General features: G+C 48.3%; 1 protein-coding gene across 3 annotated transcripts in view; it reads left to right on the top strand.

Moving 5' to 3' along the window:
* The window catches only part of ABTB1 (ankyrin repeat and BTB domain containing 1), a 55,944-nt gene extending 37,049 nt beyond the window's left edge, over positions 1-18,895 (top strand). For all 3 annotated transcript variants that reach the window (XM_075938800.2, XM_075938802.2, XM_075938801.2), the window contains 4 exons: positions 2,216-2,314; positions 2,907-3,074; positions 9,559-9,759; positions 14,850-18,895. In XM_075938800.2, the coding sequence (XP_075794915.1) occupies positions 2,216-2,314; positions 2,907-3,074; positions 9,559-9,759; positions 14,850-15,056 (675 nt within the window). In that variant the 3' untranslated portion in view covers positions 15,057-18,895. The remainder of the gene's footprint in view (positions 1-2,215; positions 2,315-2,906; positions 3,075-9,558; positions 9,760-14,849) is intronic.
* Positions 18,896-21,166: the final 2,271 nt, after the last annotated feature.

Here is a 21,166-nt window from a genome sequence, read left to right as displayed (position 1 = left end):
CGCCATGCTCCACAGCAATCCCGCCACGCAGGGAAGCACTTTTCTGCATCTGGAGGAGACCCTGCCACTTCCTGGCTCTGTTTGGCTGAGAGGCAGGGCAGGACATGCCTCTCCCAAAAGCCACAGCAGGACGGGAGGTACTGGGCGGTGTTCCCCGGCCCCCAGAGCCGCTGTGACATCGCAAAAGCGCAGGGCTAGGTGCGGGGTGCTGGGCTCCAGGGGCGGGGCTAGTGAGGGGGGTTCTGGAGGCTGAGCTAGTAGTGGGGGGACTGGGGATGGGGCTAATATTGGGGGTTGGCACTGGGGAGGTTTTGGGGAGGTTGGATGCAGTGGGGCTCTGGAAACAGGAGGCTGGTACTAGGGAGTTTTGTGGTGGGGGACTTACACTCGGGGGAGTCTGAGGGCAGGATGCTGGCATTGGGGGGTTGGGTGCAGGGGACTCTGGGTCAGTGGCTGGTGCTGCGGAGTAGTGGAGGGGTTGGGCTTCTAGGGGTTAGGGCTGGGCTTTTGGTGAACCCTGCAGCACCCCAGCTGCTCTGCCCCAGGCGTCCAGATTCAGCCTGCTGGTGAAACTGACGCTGCTGGTAAGTTTCAGCAGCGGCTGAATCCTGACGCCTGGGGAAAAGCAGCTGGGGTGCTGCCGAGTTGGTCCCGTAGCGCCGCCCCTCGGCACTGCGGGACCAACCCAGCAGCACCCCAGCTGCTCTGCCCCAGGGGTCCCCAAGTCAGCCGCTGCTGAAACAGATCAGCGGCTGATTCCAGGAAGCCCCGGGCAGAGCAGCTCTGCCCAGGCATCCCTGATTCAGCTGCTGCTGGTCAGTTTCAGCAGCGGCTGAATCGGGGACCCCTGGGGCAGAGCAGCTGGGGTCCTGCCAGGCTGGTCCCGCAGCGCCGTCCTTTGGCGCTGCGGGACCAACCCGGCAGCACTCCAGCTGCTCTGCCCCTGGCATCCCCAAGAGCAGCTGGGGTGCTGCCGGGTTGGTCCCGCAGCCCCAAGGGGCAGCGCTACGGGACCAACCGGGCAGTACCCCAACTGCTCTGTCCCAGGCGTCCCCAAGAGCAGCTGGAGTGCTGCTGGGTTGGTGCCGTAGCGCCGCCCCTCGGCACTGCGGGACCAACCCGGCAGCACCCCAGCTGCTCTATTGCAGCTCTGCCCCAGGCTTCCTGGAATCAGCCGCTGATCTGTTTCAGCAGCGGCTGAATCGGGGACCCCTGGGGCAGAGCAGGTGGGGTCCTGCCGGGTTGGTCCCGCAGCGCCGTCCTTTGGCGCTGCGGGACCAACCCGGCAGCACTCCAGCTGCTCTGCCCCAGGCGTCCTCAAGAGCATCTGGGGTGCTGCCGGGTTGGTCCCGCAGCCCTGAGGGGTAGCGCTACGAGACCAACCTGGCAGCACCCCAGCTGCTCTGCTCCCGGCTTCCCCGATTCAGCTGCTGGTCAGTTTCAGCAGCAGCTGAATGGGGGAAGCCTGTCCGGCTGCCCCAGCACTTCCGGGTTCCTGATGGTGCCGGACCATCAGGAGTCCCGGAGCATTGGATGCTGGACTAGTGGAGTTTTACTGTAGATAAACTGAGGGAGGGTAAGTCCATCAATGGCTATTAGTCAGGATGAGCAGGAATGGTGTCCCTAGCCTCAGTCAGAAGCTTGGAATAGGTGACAGGGAGGCATCACTTGATAATTACCTGTTCTGTTCACTCCCTCGGGGGCACCTGGCATTGGCCACTGTTGGAAGACAGGATAGTGGGCTAGATGGACCTTTGATCTGACCCAGTATGGCTGGTCTTACATTCTTATCTGTGATTCCTTTGTTTAACCTATAAAATGATTTTGTGCATACACTATGATTAAAAATAACACACCTTTCCTTGACTGAGGTCAGTATTAAGATCCCCATTGCATATTAAGAGAAGAGTTATGAGCCTGCCACTGGTGGCTTAAAGGTCATTTGTCTCTTCTGAACAAACTGGGAAGGGGCATTTCAGTTCAGAAGCCACTCCACTAAGCATATCTGCCATTGTGCTTTCAGATGTTCCAATCTAGGATCAGTCAGGAAGAGCATCTCTGGTGAGCTGCATTACTGCTAAGATGGAAATGGGTAGAGGTGGGTGTCTCAGATATCCAAGAGACAAGAGCTTTACAGATCAATGTCAACAGCTCTCATGTTTATACCATGGATGCTAACTGCAGAACTTTCTTCTCTTTTAACTTGTCTTTCTAGGTGGGCTTTGGGGAGTTGCCGTTTGACAGCACTGACAACTTTAGCAGCTGCCCTGATGTGTGTTTTCGAGTAGCAGATTACAACTTTTTATGCCATAAGGTATGCACAGACATTTAGAAACATCCCAGGCCATGTACGTCCTTCCCGTGCACATAGTAGGAGATAGATGCACTGCAGAGGTAGCTAAACTTAAAGCACTCTTCTGAATGAAACATCCTGGACTGCCTCCCTTACTGCAATTCACGAACCTGCTTACTTTGTAAGAATCGTCTACATTATGCCTTGTGCTGTCAGCAACAAATCTCAGCCTGTTGCTGGAAGTGTTGGATCCTTAATAGTTCAGCATGACTCAGTGTGTAAGGGTGGAACTGGAAACAGTATTCAGGAATCCTGACTCCCAGGCCGCTAACTAGAAATATATTACTGTTCTAAATTAACAGTCACTCCAGTTAGTATCTCTTTTTTTTGCTTTGAGGACAGTAATGTTATAAAAATAAGACACAAAAGGGATACGAAAAAAGAGAAGCCTATTAGAGTATTGAGCTAAAAGCACAGCAGAGGTTCTGCTACTGATGCTGTGCTTTGGAGCTTGCTTAATGAATTCCTCAGAGTTGATCCCTGGCCCAGTGCTGTCTGGCTCAGTGTAGCAGAAAGGGAGATGCTAGCATTGGGTTTTTCTTTTCCCATGCAGGCATTTTTCTGTGGCCGCAGTGATTATTTCAAAGCCCTCCTTGAGGATCATTTTAGTGAGAGCGAGGAGCTGCAGACTCAGCCCACCATCCCTGTGGTGACACTTCATAACATCTCAGAAGACATCTTTATCAGGGTCCTCTACTACATCTACAGTGATGACACAGAGGTGAGACCAGCCTACTCTCTCCTTGAATTGCCTTCAAGTAATGGCCAAATGTCTTTGTGAAAGTGTCACCCTATAGTCTCCTACTGCTGGTTTGTTAGATACCACTCACCAATTATCCAGAGCTTGAAGAACCTCTGGAATCCAAATACTTGTGTATCTGTTTTATCCATGTTGTAGGCTCTGCCAGGAATTTATTTTCTGAATAACTCAATGCAGCTGCTCCTAAATGCTACGTGTATCTTGCATCCTAAATTAAATATCATATACATTAGAATGCATGTTACTTAGGCCAGATACATAATGCATGAATTGTCTGGTTGTATATTCTTCCCCACGGAATGTTGTTGTGCTGCACTGACTGCTTTCAAAGGTACATGATCAGAATTTTGCCACTAGATGGCACCTGAAAACATTTTAGCATGCCTGCAAATCTGTTAAGAGGCCTGCTTGTTTACCATTGGCATTGCAGCCTATCTTTGCATTTAAAACACAAGTTATTTAAAACACAAGTGCATAGATGTCTCACTCAGGGATGCTAAGCACATAAGTCCCCTGCCTCAAAGAACAAACAGTCTAATTAAAAGTGCAGCCAGTGCTAGACCTCTTTTGGCAGTATTGAAGGAGTTAATGGTGCTGATGAGCCAGTTTTTCTCCAAAGCTTAAGGCTTTCCTGTCTGAGTCAGGCTGTACCATTCCTGCTCTGGGTTGCCCTTTGGTATTGGTGTGCTGCGAGCCCCTGCAGAGCTTGCAACCTTATTCCTTGTGACCAGCTTAGCTAAGGACAGCAATACAGAATCTGTGGGAGGCAGGGAGGTGATTTGTAAGGCAGGAAGTCACTGGCTAGCATGCTGTGTTGTCAGCAATACCCCATAGAACTTCCTCACAATAACTCATTCTGCTCAAAGCCTCCCATTGTCTTCACTCTGGAGTGCATGTGAAGTGGGTGGTGTGGAACCCTAAGGCTCATCAGAATCTTGTGTGTCAGTTCTGCAGCCAGACCCAGTTCTGCTACACCTCTTTGAACCTGGCACGCTTTCTTTCTGGAAGTGTTTCCAAACCAGAGCGCTGAGTGCAGCTTTTTCATCCACATAGCGCTTACCAGTTTGTGTAAGCACGTGCCTGCTGGTCCACCTCAGTTAAAAACAATTTACTACCATTTATAAAATTGTTATTCATCTTTTCCAGTGGCTATTTGAGTCCCAGGGCAAATGAGCTTTTGTAGAAAGAGGCCATCTGTTTGAAAAATGATATTAATACTGTCTGGATTATTTTTCCTGGTAGATTGTCAAAGTTCAGTACCTCTTTTTTTATTTTTCTTCCCAGGCTTAAGTCCTGCCTAGCACTGACATAAGAAAATCCCCACACTGCATGACTTGATCTTTTTCAAAAAATTGACATTTCTGTCACTGTTGTGTCCTTTCCTGCAGCCTGTATTATCAGTGGAAGGGGAATGTGTGGGCATGTGGTTTCTGAGTAGGAAAAAATAAGCAGCTAAGTGGAACTTTTTGTGTGTTTATATATAAAGGGAAGTTTTAAAAGAAATTAGGTGGGCTGTGTCCCTTGCTCGCTATGCTCGCCAGTCCCCCTATCCTCGCCAGTCCCTGCCTGTAGTCCCTGTCCCTCGGCCCCTCTCTGACTGCCTAAGGAGAGTCAGAGCAGAGCCAGGGGGCAGCAGCAGAGTCTCCTCCCTGCACTCAGGGACCCAGTGGGGAACTGCTGCCTCTGCCTTCCTCGGGCCAGGTGCTCAGGCCACTGCCTGCCTGGCACTCCAGCCTTGTGCTTCCCTCCCCTGCAAGATTTGAGTGCCAGCACCGGCTTCCTACAGGAGGAGGGCTAGGAAACCCCCGTGAGGGGAGGCCTCACAGCTCTGGCCCTCCCAGGAGTGGGGAGGCCACATGGCTCTGGCCTGCTGGAGTACCAGAGAGGAGGCAGAGGGACTGTGGGAGGCAGAATGACATGATGTCACTCTGTCATCCCGCAGGAAAAGTTTTTTTTTATCTAGAGAGAAACATCACTGATTCTGATTTATTTCATTTTATTGAACAGTGATCAATTGAGCACTGATGTATTCAGTTCAATTCAAATGTTCAAGACCTAGATTCCCAAAGCGTCATGCTAGATGTCACAGCAGAGAGACTAGAAGTTACTGTGGGGCCGAAACAAGCATTGTGTGGTAAAATTCTCCTAAGGAAGGGGTAGACAGTGTGCAAGCCTTGCGTGCAAAAATCATGAACTTGAGAAAGGTATAAAGAGGGCTTTGAACTATAAGTATAGTGAGAGGGAGCACAGATCTGGAAGACCTGCTTCTATTATACAGGCATGGGCAAAATACAGCCTGTGGGTTGGATGCAGCCTGCCAAGCCACCGGTTCAGCCCATAGATGCTGTGGAGAGCCCCAGGTAGGCCCTCTGCTTGCCTCGCCCCACCCACACACCATTCAGAAACACGACTGCAGGGCTGTTTTTCAAAAATTTTGAGTCTGGAGGGGTGGGGGGAAGATTTAGGAGCTGCTCCCGCCCCTAGCACAATCCCATTGGCCAGTTTTTGGCTAGAAACCAGCCAGTGGGAGTTGCCTGTTTGAATAACAGGCAGCCATGAAGCACAAGTGGCTCCAGAACACATGGCTGCTGCCTGTGCTAGGGCAGAGCAGGCAGGGATGTTCCCTCTAAGCTGCATGGCAGCACAGCTTCACGGGTGATTGATCAGCCCCAGCCAGTCAGTCAGTCAGCTCCGTGCATGGAGCACTGAGCTGCTGACTAGGTGTGGCTGATCAATCACCTGTGAAGCTGTGCTGCTGCATAGCTTAGAGGGAGCACTGGCTGGCAGGGAGGCAGATTCAGGAACGAGCTGCTGGCTGATAAGTCTCCTGGTCAGACCTGCCTCTGGCACCCCAGCCCCTCCCTTCCCCAACTCTCTGCCCCCCAACTCCACATATCCAAATCCTCTGTCCCCCTCCTGTGCTCCTATTCCCTGCCCTCGGTCACAGTCCAACCCCCTGCACCGCAGTTCAGTGCTGCAGGTCACAACTGCCTCCTTCATCCAAACTCCCTCCCTTACCCCAAGCTCCCTTCTGCACCCAACCTCTGTCTGAGACCCCTGCACCTCCTCCATTAATATCATGGAAGATTGCGGCCCTCAACCACTTTCCAAATTTTTGGAGTGTGTCGTCCCCCCGTTCCCTCCCCCCCCCCCCCCCCCCCCCGCGGTCAAAAATTATTGCCCACTCCTGCTATAATGGCACTTGGTGAATAAGCCTGACAACCTTGCTGCTGCTGCTTTGAACTACCTAGCTTTGTTAACTGCTTTTTAACAGCTGTTGTAAGCCTCGGACATGCCTCCTAATGCACCTTACGTTCTTAGGTACAGTTGTTTGCCACAGTGCACAAGGATTCACCTTTCCAATCACATTCCCATTCATACTTTTCTTTCATGTTAGCAATAGCCAAACTGCATGGAAGAGAAATCTGGTTCCATGTTAATGACATAAACAGCTGATTAAAGTAAACGTCAAGGATTTGACCAGCCAGGAAAAAAAAAAGAAAATAAAAGTCTGAACAAAGTTTACGATTGTGACTTTTTTGTTTTAAAAAAACCCAAAAAACTGTGTGGGGTTATAGTCATCAGACCATGCTGTTTAATAAGCTGTTGCCATATTATAGAGTAAATATCATAGGGTATGTCTACACAGCGAAGTTATTTTGAAATAACAGCGTTATTTCGAAATAACTTTACCAGCGTCTACACAGCCAAACCGTTATTTCGAAATTAAATTGAAATAGCAGAGGGCTTATTTCAAAATTGGTAAACCTCATTCCACGAGGAATAGCGCCAGTTTCGAAATTGCTATTTCAAAATAAGCGCTGTGTAGATGCTTTTTTCAAAATAGGGGGCCTCCAGCTCTTCCCAGGGTGCCCTGGTGGCCACTCTGGGCACAACCAAGGAAACTCCTCCCCCTCCTCCCCTCCCTGGAGCCCTTAAAGGGTAAACTCTGGCCACAGTGCCTGTGCCAGCTCCAAGCCTGCCAGTCCAGAGCCAACAGTCACTGCACCTGACTCAGTGGCCCCAGCATGAGCCAGGTAGCCAGTGCCAGCCAGCCCTCCACCGCTCCCCAGGACCAGTCTGCCAGCTCCCAGGAGCCTGCCAGGGGCTGGAAAAGGTGGGTGCCTTCCTGGTCCAGTGCGGAGATCAGGGACATAATTCAGGTTTGGGGGGATGCCTCCAGCGTCCATGATCTCTACACTAAATGGAGGAATGCAACCGTGTACAGGCGGATGGCTGCCATCCTGGTCACCAAAGGCCACATGAGAACCCAGGAGCAGGTTCACATAAAGATAAAGGAGCTGCAGCAGGCCTATGCCAGGGCCACAGGGGACAGCTCCCAACCAGGGGCAGACCCAGACCCCTACTCCTATTTTGATGCCATTGACCGCATCCTGGGGGGCAGGATGGTCCGTGCCCCCTAGGTAGTCATTGGCCCTGGGGCAGAGCTTGCTGCCTCCTGCTGCCTCCTCAGCTACTGCTCCTTCTCCCACTACTTCTCCCCCTCCTGTTTCTTCCTCCCCACCCTCCCCACATCCCCAGGGATACTGAGGCCCCTGCACCTGCGGTGCTGAGAAACAGTTGGGCCGGCGAGACCCCCAACCCTGAGCTTCTCCTCCCCCTTCCTCCCCTTGCCTCCCCCTGCCAGCTCCCTCCTCCCAGGTTTCCCCCTTCCCTCTCCCACCTTCTTTCCCCAGTCTCACCTTAGTTTAATTCTCCCCCCACCCCAGTTTTGTTCAATAAAGAGGCTTTGTTTTAATGAACACGTGTCTTATATTGTACAGCAAGAAGGGGGGTTACGGAGGGGTAAGTGGAAAGACGTGAGGGAGGAATGAGGCACAAGCCCCCAGTGGGGCACACCAGGGAGACTTACTGCCTGTAGAACGTGCTGCCAGGCTCACAGCAACACATCCAGGAGAATCACCATAGTGCCCAGAGGTGGCTCCGGCTCCATGCTGCAGAGTGCTGTGGTGTCCTGAGTGAGGGCAACCAGAGCATACAGAGAAAAAAATGCTTTGCTGTCCCTCAGCAAAGTAGGCAAGCAAGCAGGGAAACCTTAGAACTGGCTGTCAGGGGTCGGGGGGAGGAGGCTCCTTAAAGCACAGGTCTCCGATATCTTGTGTGGCTACTGCCTGAGGCTAACTCCTGACCTGAAGTCCTGCCAGAACCAGTTCCAGCCGGCTTTAAATGCGATTCAGTGTCCTATCAGTGTGGATGTGCTATTTCAAAATAGCAAAACGCTATTTTGAAATGCATTTAGTGTCTAGACGTGTTATTTTGAAATAAGCTATTTCGAAATAATGCTGTAGTGTAGACATACCCACTACTGTGCATTTTTATAGATTTCATTAAACTTAGTGAAAACTCTGAGTACACGTATTTAACACAGACCGGGCATGTCGATCGAATGTTAATATTTAAAAAAAAAAAAAAAAAAGTAGGTGTGCTCAGTTGTGGAGGTTTTGTTTTGTTTGTTTGTTTTTGGCAGGTAAATGCATTTTGTGTGAGTATTGAATACAAGGTAACCAAATATCTTGATTGATGTGCCTGGTCTATTAAATATGTATTTAATGTCTTATTTAAAAAAAAAAAGGCTTTGTGTTTTAATGGTTGTTTTGCTTCCTGTATTTACGTGGCAAAGGTTTGTACACTTGTTAAAACTTCCTAAATAAATTTTTTGTTTTTAGATGTATGCCAACCTAGCTGTGTCACCTAGGGGCGTGAAAAATTCACGTAGCTCAGAGAAATAGTTAAGCCGATACAAGCCCTGGCAGAGAGAGAATGCATGGTCAACAGAAGAATTCTGTCTATTTAGCTACTGCATTTTGTGGGAGGACAGATTAAACACAGTAACAGAAAAACCCCTGTCTCTTGCAATATCAAGAGTCCACACTTCAGCACTAGGGATGTAAAAAGTTGGTTTAAAAGGTAACCGTGTAACTGCAGAAAATCTTACCAGTTACATATGCTGCGGGTTCTGCAGTATAATGCTTAAATAAGCTTTATATTGCAGAGCCCACAGTGAAGCTTCCCTGAGAGTACAGCCACTTCGTGGCCACAGGGGCTGCCGGCTCTGCTCCCAAGGAGGAAGCTTTGCTGCAGCAGTGAAGCTGTTCCTGGGAGCTGAGCAGAGTGTAACAGATAAAATTAACCAATAAGCAACAGCTTGTCGGTTAATCGGTTAACAGGTCAATCACGAACATCCGTTCAACATTCAGCGCTGCAGTGCCATAGCTGTGCCTCTGTAGTATAGACATAGGCTCAGTCGCTCGTGGTGGCACACAGAGTACTTTCTTCAGAGCTGGTACTCCTGCCTGCACAGGCATTTTCCCCCTAACTGCAAGAAGTTGTCTGAAATTGGATCTGAGGGCAGTCTGTCTTTGACTGAAGCAGGTGGTGTAGGCAGGACTTTCTTTTGGTTACTCTTTTTTCTTTGCATTACCAGCTGTCCCCTGAGAATGCCTACGATGTGCTGTGTGTAGCAGACATGTACCTGTTGCCTGGGCTCAAACGTTTGTGTGGGAGAACCTTGGCTCAGATACTGGATGAGGACAATGTTGTCAATATCTGGAGGATTGCAAAGCTGTTCCAGCTGACCCGACTGGAGGACCAGTGCACAGAGTACATGGCAAAGATCATTGAGAAGGTATGCAAAACTCCTCCCTAAGATGGTTCAGGTGTGACTACTAAACGTGTATCTAAGTGTTGCCATGGTTTAATGGTTTGACTTCCGAAGATATTGGGTCATAAGTGAAATGAATTTTGTAGTCCCATCTTGGTCCTCAGTTTGACCCACTGTGCAAGTTGACATGAGTGGTGAAGAACACTACAGCTATGAAATAGCATAGGGTGACCAGATATCCCAGTTTTAGAGGGACAGCCCTGCTATTCGGGGCTTTCTGATACAAGTGCCTATTACCTCCCAGCCTGTCCTGATTTTTCACACTTGGTATGTGGTCACCTTAGAATAGGATGGAGTGCTGCAGGTCATGACTGATGTGCCCCCCAGTTCTGTGTGCAGGGAGTATGTGGGCACGTTGATCTCCATATTTGGTTCTTCCCTGGTGCAATTAGTTACATTGCCCCAAAAAGTAGTGTGGCAGGTTTAGAACAGAAGGCTATAAAAAGTAGAGGAGGGGAGATATAAAGACCTCAGACGGGGGAGATCCCTGCTCCCAGAGTAACAGGGAGGGGCTGGTTTAGAACCAACAAAGGCAATCAGGGGCAATGGAACACCTGGAGCTAACTGCCCAGGCCTGCAGAGTCAGGCCAGCCTAGGCCAGTTAGGACACCTGGGGGTAATTAAGAAAATCAGTTCAGACTGGCTATAAAAGAAGCTGGCCTGCAGTTGTAGGGTACGTGCAGCTGGGAGGAAGGAGGTTAGTGTGGCTGGGAGTAAGAGGAAAGGTGATCACAACTAGAAGGATGAATATGAGAGAAGGAAGGTGCTTGGGAAGGTGTGGGTTTGGGAGCTGTATTATAGCAGGTGTTAGGGATTCACACGAGCAGCTACTATCACAGGGCCCTGGGCTGGAACCCAGAGTAGAGGCTGGGCCTAGGTCCCCCCCAACACCCACCTCCCCATTTCCACTCGGGGAAAAGGACTGTGGAGTTTATTCTCTATTTTACCAGATGCTAGCCAACGATGAAAAGAGCTCAACAGCAAATTAGAGCCCCAGGCATGGTGCCTAAAACTGCGAGTTGCTGTGAGCCTGTAAGGCAAGCAAATCCGCCAGGAAGTGCAGGACCCATTGAGTTTTCATAGGAGCTTTGTCACAGTCGATTACAGAGACTTCCATAGGGAAAGCTTATTACTAATGGTTCATTAAATACAAAGTCTTATTACACTGGAATCATATTTACAAGGATCAATTTGAGCATTCCTTCCCACTGTGTGTTCTTTTTTTGCCATTCTCTCTGGCTGCTTGGAGATCCAGGAGTCAGTGACGTCTACAGAGAAACAGTGACCATATGGCACAGACAGTCTCAGTTCTTCTAAGTATTTTGGTTTCTAGCGGGGTCAGTAGTTTTATATAAACGGTTCTAATTAACACTCCCACGTGAGCTGCAACTTTCTTTACCTGCAGCTAAGAGGCTCTGAGAAAGGTGTGAAACTCTTTCCTGCCTGTGCAAACAGTGAAGAAAATAATTTACAAATAGTTCTTCTCACTCTGAACTGCCAATGAACAATACAAATGAGGGAACCAAGACATCAGCATATGACCAGAACTGGGTTCTGGAAAGGGGATTTGATCCCACAGCTCAGTGAATTGCATAAGCAGTGATCAGGAATGCTGAATGGTTGCCTCTGGGGCTTTGCCTAGGATAAGAATTGTAGGGCATTCCCCCATTGTTTTACTTGTGCTAAGAGAAATGGGAGTGCTGGTGTAGGGAGGACTCCAGGGAGCCACAAACTGTGTCACCTAGTGGTGCACAGAGCAAGTTGAGATGACTCAATGGTTAGATGGCCAGCAGATGTCAGCCCCTTGCATACAACAGCATTTTAAGAGAGCCGAATTGGTATTGGCAATGACGGGAAGTTCTTGGCCAAACAGTATAGTGTAGACTAGGTCTATGGTTCCATTGCAAGATGGACATTTCTTACCTGTCTCTGCCATGACAGAAGCTGTTGACATTCCCTGTGGAGTTTTTGTTTCCTGGTCTTTCTCTTTGCTTTGGGGGAAATATTGTGAGTTGTGTAAGTGGTTTCCGAACATGGCCGTGATGGACATTGACAGGTTTTGTCTGCTCTTTAGCCGTCACAAAAAAGACTGAAATGTTTTAAAGGTGCAGATTTAACAGCCCTGGGGACTGAATTTTTGTGTTTTTCCATAGAGCAGATACAGTCTTGGCAATGGCAGGAGAAGCTTCTTCTGTCGGGTGTCCATTGCTGATATGCCTGGAAGCATCCCTGTAACGTGTGAAGAGGGAATTCAGCCTCTAGGGGCTATTCAGCCCTTGGCACTCTTTATCCTCCTTGCTGGAAGTCTCATTAGAAGGTCCAACTATGGGGATTACCTTGTTTTGGTCACTTTCTCAGTGATAACTAAGCAGAGACACTCCAACTCATTTCACAAAGGCAGGTTCCTGAACTCTCTAGACTTTCACTCATTACCAGCCTGAGCTAGATTTGAACTGGTGACGTAGTAGTGAAAGGCTGAACATGGAACATGGCAATTTCCCTTCAGCTTTGCAGCTCCCCTCATAGATGCCTTGTCATGATTGCAGGATTCGGGGTGTCTGGGTGTACAGCCTGCATAGCCTCGCTACGTGTGAGCACTCCCACCCTCTTAGCTTGTTGTACGTGCTTGGCCAAATCTTCCCCGACCAGCATAGGAATGGGGTAGTCATCATAGACTGCGAAAGTCCAAGTTCCAGACCAGCCCTTGTACTGAACTGGTAGCTTGGCCGTAGGCAGGTCGAAGGGGTCGGCCTTGAAGGGTTGAATGGTGACTAGAGTCTCTGGGTCAATGGCCTTGGGGTCCACTAGAGCGTATTGAATCACTGACACCTGTGCCCCGGTGTCTCTCCATGCGATAACTTCCCGTCCCCCCACTCTCACAGTCTCCCTCCTCTCTAGGGGGATCAGTGAGGCATCTGGGCCTGAGGCTCCTTGTGGCAACCCCGGAGTGATGAGTTGTAGCCGGCTGGTGCTCTGGGGACAGTCAGCCTTTACATGCCCCAGTCCATTACATTTAAAGCATCGCCTCACAGCTGTATCATTGGAATGGGGGGGGGCTCCCAGCAGATGGTATGGAGGAACGGGGAGAGATCTGGGGTCTTCCTGGGTGTATATAGGGCCCGTCTCTGCGAGGTGCGGATCAGGGGGATCCCCAGGTGTTGATGGGCCCCCTCAGACTGCTTTCCAAGTTGCTGTGGCCCCTCAGTTCCATCCATCTGGCCCCAAGCACTGCTGCCTCTCTGAGGTTTTTTGGTTTTCCGTCCAGGATGTACCCTCTAATCTCTCCTGGAACACCCTCGAGGAACTGTTCCATCTGCATCAGGAGAGAGATTTCTTCCCGAGTGTGGGCCTGCTCTCCAGAGAGCCACGTTTCCCAGTTTTTGAGTACACGACTAGCATGTTCGGGGAACGGTGTATTTGGGGTCCACTTGGAGGCCCTGAAGCGACACCGGGCCTGTTCAGGAGTGAGGCCCATCCTGAGTCTGGCCTCCTGCTTAAACAGTTCAAAGTCATTTGCCATGTCACCTGGCTGGTCTGCGGCTACCCCCAGTAAGGGACCAGCGATTTGGGATCTTAACTCTCTCATGTACTGATCAGGAGGAATGTTGTACCCCTGGCAGGCCCTCTCAAAGTTGAGGAAAAAGTCCTCAACATTATCCCCTACTTGGTACATGGGGAGCTTTCTGGGGGGTTCAGTGATGATGGAGGTGGGATTGTTGGGTGGGCTACCTGAGGTGTCCGGCTGCCTGGCTTTCTCCAGCGCAACTTGGGCCTCTAGTTCTGCTCGCCTCGTCCCTGCTGCGATCTTTGCCAGTTTCACCTCCTGTTGTATACGCCTGTCTTCGGCCTCTCGTGCACGTCTGTCTTCAGCCTCTCGTGCACGCCTGTCCTCCAGCTGTAGGAAAAACTCCATCTCCTTGTCAGTTAGAGGCCTGCTGGTCCTTATGGCATAATCACACACAGAAGGCACAGGTGGGGGAGAGGGAGAGCGGCAGCCGGCTGCTCCTGCCTCCTCAAGATCCCTTCCCCCGGGCTCACAGAGGTATGCTCTTGTTTCCCCTCTCTGGGGTTGGAATCTTTCCCGGTACTTAACATCATGCCGGGCTCTGAGGCTGTCTCTGCCTCAGGGTGTTGCTTAGGAAGGATTGGGTTCTCTAGGGTTACCTTACCTGATCGCAAGAGCATGTACTGGGCTCCTTCCCTGCTCTATTCTAGCCTAGCTATCCAGTTGTCCCGAAAGCTAGAAAAAAACAAACTGTTTGGGTAGGTCTGTGTCTGGCTTAAGGTCTGCCCCTCCCTGAGGCAGCCCAGAAACAAAAGAAAAAACAAAAGGAAAACTGCAAAGCTTGCAACTCAAAAGAAAACTTGTGCCCTTTTAAAAATCCTGGGTTCTCAAAATAATCCCACCGCTGCCACCATGTCATGGCTCCTTCCCCACTCTGGCATGATAAATGCAGAAGTGGGGGCCAGCAAGTGTACCCCAAAGCCTTATCTACCAGGCTTTGGTATAAAACTTCCCCCAAAATCTTAAAAACCTAGATCTTGGGAATAAAACTTCCGCTGCCACCACCCAAATGTTGCTAAAGAAACCAGGGGAAAGATCATTTGGGAAATCTCACCCCTAAAATAAAAATCAAGGCACACAATTAACCACTGCCAGATTAATAAAAAGAAAAGAAAGAACTTTTATTATTACAACAATATTCCTGTTGCAAACATAATGACTAGATAGGGAGGTAACAAAATATACTCATGGAGAAACTCCATGGGCCTAGAACTTAGTTACAAAGAAAAGCCAAAACATCTTTTAAGCAGTGCCAGAATGGTGTCTTGGAGAGAGAGAGAGACATGCTTGTCCCTCTCTGTAGCTGCAGAGAACTCTCTCAGAGAGCCAAAGGGGAGAAAGGAAAAAACCCAAAATCCTTTGTCCCAGGTTGAAAGTCCCACCTACATTCCTACTGGTCACTCCACCTGGCTAGGTGTAGTTAACCCCTTAATCCCCAGGCTGCTGGCTAACCCTCATAATCATGACAGCCTTGTCTTCATCTTTCCAGCTGGTGGAGTTGGAGGAGTTTGCAGCTGCAGTGAAGGAGAATGCAGAGGCGGTGGAGGAACGGCAGGAGACCGATTCTATCCCTCTGGTAGATGACATCCGCTTCCACATCACCAGCAACGTGCAGACTTACAGTGCCATCGAGGAGGCCAATCAGAAATTAGAGGCACTGGAAAACCTCCTGGCCAGCATAGGACTTGAGTGCTGAAGTCTGTAAACCCTGCTGTTGGATGCGGAGAGCAGCCTGTGTCACCTCCAGAGGGTTGCATGAGAGTCCAAGAAGATCTAAGAGTCAAATGAGTTTTCTTTTTTCCTCTTCTCCATCCCACACCCCCTCCCCGCATCTGTGGTTTGGTTTCCTTTTAATTCATTCATGGCTGGACACCTGCATGTTTATTTTTTCCTTCCATTAATAGGATCCCAAAGTGCAGCCCAGATTGATAGTGCTTGTACGATACAGCGCTGGGAGGGAACTCACAACCATGTGGCTAATGGAGCTGTCTTAAGGAGCTCAGTGACATCTGGCCCATGGAGATGATTCACCCTCTTAGCCAGCATTGCATTTCTGCATTTGCTCCATGCCAGGGTTTTTGTATAGTTCTACAGGGGACAAGAATGGATTATGCTGAGTGTAAAGGAATCTATTCAGATCAAACTGGCTAATCTTTCACTATCCGTACTATGAGGAGTTAGTGGAGAGGATGGTACTTTAATGGGACACATGATGTTGCTTATAGGGGCACTAGCTGACCTCAACTGCTATTCCACAAATCAGTGGGCTCCTCCAAGTGTTGGCACCTGCATTTACACCCTCAGGGTAGTATGGACATTTAGTTTTTAAGTCCCAAATATAGACCTGTAGAGAGCAGCAGGAGAGAGACCCAGTCTCCTAAAGAGCCAGTAACTCTTCAAAGGCACTGATGTAGAGGTACTGCCCTTGCCTCACTCTAACGGGGAGGAGACTCCTTTCCTCTCACAGTTCCTCCTTATTCTTTTTTTGGCCTGTTGCGAGGAGAGACTTATCAAAGTTTTAAGGGTGGGTGACAAGGAAAAGAGCTTTATAAGGTCTCTCTTCATCTGTCCTGCTCTTTTGTCTTCTGCCTGTGCTCAGGCTTAAAAACCTTGTTTTCCCAGAATGCTCATTGTTCATTCTTGCAAATGTGTTTGGGGGGTTCTTCCTCTGCAGTAGATAGTTATCTTTTGAAATCTGGTCTCCCTTGGCAATTAGGGAGGGAAGATGCTGCTTTATTTTTCCCCTTTTCTCAATATCAGTCAGCAGGCCACAACTCTCTGAGCCCTACTCCCTTGTTGTTTCAGCCCTTCCCTGTAAGCAAGCCATCCTTTCTCATTAGATGTCCCTTTTTAGTGTTGCACTGTTTCTAGATACCCTCGGAAATGGAAGTGTAGCAAGAGTTTTATTTGTAGCTTTGGTTTCTGTGACTGTGTGACTGGAAGTTGCAATTTTATGGGAAGTTAGGATTATGAAATGACTTTAGGTTGGAGTCAGTGATCCTGTGTGCTGATGCTGAGTAATATTCCAAAGAGACAGTATTGTCAGCGTGCAGGACAATTACATCCTCTCTCTATTAACTTATGAGTAAGGTCAGGCTATTTTATTGATGTTGGCTAGAGACAGGAAGGGCATCTATAGTCATAAAATTTTACCTGCTCAAGGATGGACTATGGTTACTAAACTTTCTGGAGTTGTCATCTGAGTCCCATGAATTCATTGTCGGGTTTTCCCAGAGAGCAAAGCATGGAAGCTTAACTGCTCTTACCCTTTAGAGAGTCATAGGAAGCGGGTGCTTAATGGTGAGAGGCATAGCACAAAGGATGTTTTGTAATGTTGGAACTGCAGCCAAGGACTTTGCCGTGCTTTGTGTTACTAATTCTCCTCTGAATTATCTCCTCTGAATTATGTCCTATGTGAATCTTGATTTGTCGGGAAGGAAGTGGAGTCTTTCTTCTGGACTGGGGGCCTAAGAGGGAGAAAATTGGGCTGTATTAGTTACATGGGGAATCCTATAAAAATGTTGGTGCTGTCATCACCGTAGGATGTTGCAGTAACTGCATGATGCAGTGGTTTAAAACCACACCCCAGCGACTTGTGCTTTCCTGTGTTGGCCCTGTGCATTGTTCATGCAGATAGGTGATCTGGGTCCCCATCAGCTCCTCTGACCATGCATCTGGTAGCATTTTTCAAACATATGCAAGGAAAGAGATTTAAGTTTCCCTGAATGGCAAGGACAGTGTTACATGAGCTCTATGCTGTCCTTTACCATCTGCTAGCTTGACTTCTGACATGGCTTGGACAGCTAGTGAAATTGTATTTGTTGGTCTTGGTTTAGTCATGATTATGAAGTTGCTACATAGTTTGGCTAAGACTGTGTTCCAAAAAGGCTGTGTTGGTAGAGCAGCAGGTATTGCTTGCCAGGGTTGAGCTGTATTGGTAGAGTAGTGCATAGAACAGATTAGCAGGTCAGGACTGAAATGTGTTGTCAAAGCTGGGAGTTTTCAACTATGTACTGAAGAGGGTTCTCTTTATCCATATTTATGTGGTATGTCCTGCAGACCAGGCAGCTTTGGGGAGAGTATTTCTGGAACGCCCTGAGCTATTAGAGCAGTATCTGCCTCTGTTTCTGTTAGAAATTCCTTTGCGGGAAGCAGGTACGTTTTCTGGCTTGGTTTTTGCAAGTAGGTGCCAGTATCTTGGTTCCATAGTGTGCATGCCTAGTCGTGTGTGAGAATGGGGGCATGGGAAGAGAAACTGCAAGTTCTGCTCTGTAGATGGGTGTATTTCAGAACATCATAGGTCTGTGAACTTCAGTATCCAGCTACAGAGCACAAGACTACCTTTGACTGGAGAACGGAATGACAGAACAATGAAGTTCTGAGAGCCAAAAGTAACCTGGGCTGTGAAACATGTCTCAAACCTAAGATTTGGGGGGAAGGGATGGTTAGAAGACCAGTACTAAATCCTTGTATTCTGTGTCATGGGAAGAGGGTCAGTGTTTGTTCACCCTGTGAAGTGTAAGGCTCTTTAAAGGTCCTGCAAAACCTGTCATTCAGAAACAACATTTTAGCTAAACTGGTACCATTTACCTTCATACCTTCATTTCTCTTCCCTTTATTGCTAAAGATGATTTTGTATATAAGCATGATGCGCAGGTTCTTATCACTGCTTCTCTGCTCCTGCTGTATAACTTCCTCAGTCCCCTGCTTGCAACACAACCTTCCTTTCCACAGCAACCGTTGTGACCTCTCCCCCTCCCACCCAGAGGACTACAGGCCACACTAACTTAGATGGATTTATACCAGCTATAAATTTGACTTTTGCCCTTTAAAGCATGGTGTGTGTTGGAAGTGAGATTCAAGAGCAGGACTGTTGAGAAATTCACTACCTTTATCCATGCAGGTATCTTCACTTCAAGTAACGAGAAATGGTTCAGAAATGAACGAAATGGTAGTCGGACAGTTTTTGACATTCCCCCCCCCCCCCCCCGACATGGCTGTTACTAATTATGTCCATTTAAGTGGAGAACTACTTAGTAGATGATCACTTTTGGGATAAAAGGTCAATGTGGCATTTTTATTTTCCTCCCCGGTAATGCAGTTCTGTTAAATGTGCTGGCTGACCTCAGAACTGAATTCAGAACACCTTTTTCTATCCAGCGGTACGTAGTGGTTCAATCTCTGAACTAAACTGGATTGTCCAGTTACTGAGTATCTAGGTATCCTTCATCTCTCTGAAAAACAGATGAGCGGGTATTTAACAAACTCCTTAACTGAACAATAAACAAAGTGGTTTTGTAATGTGTTGAACTCACTTCAGTGTGGCAAATAACTTGCAAGATTGGAAAAATTAGGATTTCTCTTCTGTCTGTCTTTTTTTGTGTTCTGCTGTCCCCATCCTCTTAATTTACAATTAGCAATTCGTTGAAGTAAGAAAACTGTACAGTTTTATCAGAGCAGCAATATAATACAAATATTTGAAAATGTAATGTGTGAGCATGTGTGCAGCAATAAAAATATATATATTTCACTATGCCTGTTTCTGCTGTGGCCTGTTTGTTAATGACTTAACATTCTCAGTGTGTTATTTCTGAAAAGACCCAGGTGGTACGTTTATCCTGCACTGCCCATTCCCACCCACCTACCAAATAGCCTTTTTCTGCTCTCAAGCAGTAGGGATGAAACATGTGTGCACCCTCTCCCTCTTCCTCCCCCCCCCCCCGGGCCAGTCATATAATCCCTGATACAACACGAGTGAAGAATTGAGAGTGGTTTTTTAATTTTACTCCTCAGATGGGTTTTCTTCTCTCCATCCCTGGAATGTCTTGCCTTATTACTATTGCACTGTCTGGGCCAAATTCATCCCTGGGATAATGCTATTGACTTACGCTGCAGATGATTTTGACACATCACTGTACTTGCGGGCTCTCCCTGAGGCACAAGTAATTTCACGGACAAAACCTAAAGCTTATGGAAGTATCCCAGCTGCATCTCACTCGATCTCCCCTTTAGGCCCCATGTGTAGCCAGATGGCTAGAACATTTCTATAGCAAACAGTAGTGACGTGTCTTGTAAAGGTGTTGTGCACCTACAACTCCCATTGACTTCAGTGAGATTGTAGGTGCTGAGCACCTCTGGAAATAAATACCAAAGTGCTCATGAACAACAGAAGAACAGAACCCTTTGAATTACTTGAAATAGACTGAAGGGGCATAGTTTTGAAAAGTTCAGACAGTGGTAAGTCTTCAGTTTGATTTGTACCAGTTGGACAACAGCGCTTAAGAAGGCTGTTCATAATGGAAGTGAAACTTGCTGAGAACCTGGAGTAAAAGCCTTAGATTTTATCTTATACCTGCTCAATTATTGTATATTGATGCATTTATGGTCAGATTCTAAAAACAGCACATTCTCACTTATCAGATCTCATTCACTGTATGTTGATAGATTCTTCTGCTCTAGTGATTGACATTACGTTTTCTCTGTATCTTGCTGCTGTTTGCACTGTAAAGTGTATACATTTCTGTGAGCAGGGAGCAGTTTTGGGTTAAATGTAATTAATAGTTCAGCTGGTGATGTACATATTCTAGTTGTGGAGTCTCTGCCAATGGTGAAGTTAAAATCAGACGGTGCTCTGACTCCCAGACTCCAGAGGGAGTTTGGGTTACTGGTAGTTAGAGGAATTCTTGGAAGCAAAACAAATCTGACCTGGAGGTTAGAGACAGGGCCCACATTGGAACACTTGTCAGAGTAGAAGCACAATTTAAACAAGGACTTTATGCTTTTCCAAACTCTTTCTTGTCTTGGAAGACAGACAAGAGTCAAACAGAGACTGAACTCCCCTCCTGGCAATGTTAGTGGCCCTTCAGGGTTGTAGTTGTGGAATGTTGTTGGAAGTCTGTGTGTGTGTGTGTGCGCGTGCACGCACACACACACACCTGTCTACCCATAATCTACTTCTTTGATAGATAAAAGGGACATTGGTTTCTAGGGCTGTCAATCCGGTACCTCTCATGAGCATTAAATGCACATGACACATTAAGCTTAGAAATTCGAGGTGCCTAGAAAGATGACATCAGTTAAAAATGATCAACTTTTTTTGAGGGAGGGACCTCAGAAGTATTGCATTTTTGGTGGGGGATGGAGAGCATTATGAGGCACTTCTCCCATAGTGCGATGATTTTCGTCTGACTTAAAAGGGAGTGTGATACTCAGAAATTGCTGAAGAATAAAGAAGGGGATTTGGAGAAGAAATTCAGTGCCAGCTAATAAGGTAGCCATGTTTCTGAGACAAGCTCTGAGAGGAGAGAATGTAAAAGTTCCCCTTTTCCCCAGTGTTAGCTGACTAGGCTCCAGAATTGGAAAAGACCAGGAAGCAAGTTCAGAGAAAGCTCCAGGCTCTCTCTCTGATCTCAAAGCATGGTTCAAAACAAGCTCTCTTCACTAAAAGAGAGGAAAAAGCCATGTGTGGCTGTCTGAATTATTCCTATAGAAGCGGGGGCCTAGCCGCTGCTCGCTTCTTGCTAGGAATGCTGGGAAAGGGGAGGAGTCTTTATATTTCAGGCTCTTCTCCTTCTCAGTTAGTGCTTGTGTGACGGGGCACCAAGGCCCCACACTGAGACCCCAGGGGTATGCGCCCTGGCTGTAGTCTGTACCGGCCGTGCACCGGCTGCTCCCAGGCAGCGGCTCAGCTGGGGAATGCCGCAGCTCAGCTGGGGAATGCCGCGGCTCAGCTGAGGGCGCCGCGGCTCAGCTGGGAGCCGCCGCAATTTGCCAGGGGAAAAGCCCCGCCAGATGCAGGGGGGAGCC

This window comes from Pelodiscus sinensis, chromosome 11 (assembly GCF_052426305.1).
Source record: "Pelodiscus sinensis isolate ZL-2025 chromosome 11, ASM5242630v1, whole genome shotgun sequence".
Classification (NCBI taxonomy): Eukaryota; Metazoa; Chordata; order Testudines; family Trionychidae; genus Pelodiscus; species Pelodiscus sinensis.
The sequence above is the reverse complement of the archived record's forward strand: the minus strand, read 5'-3'. Positions and strand labels throughout refer to the sequence as shown.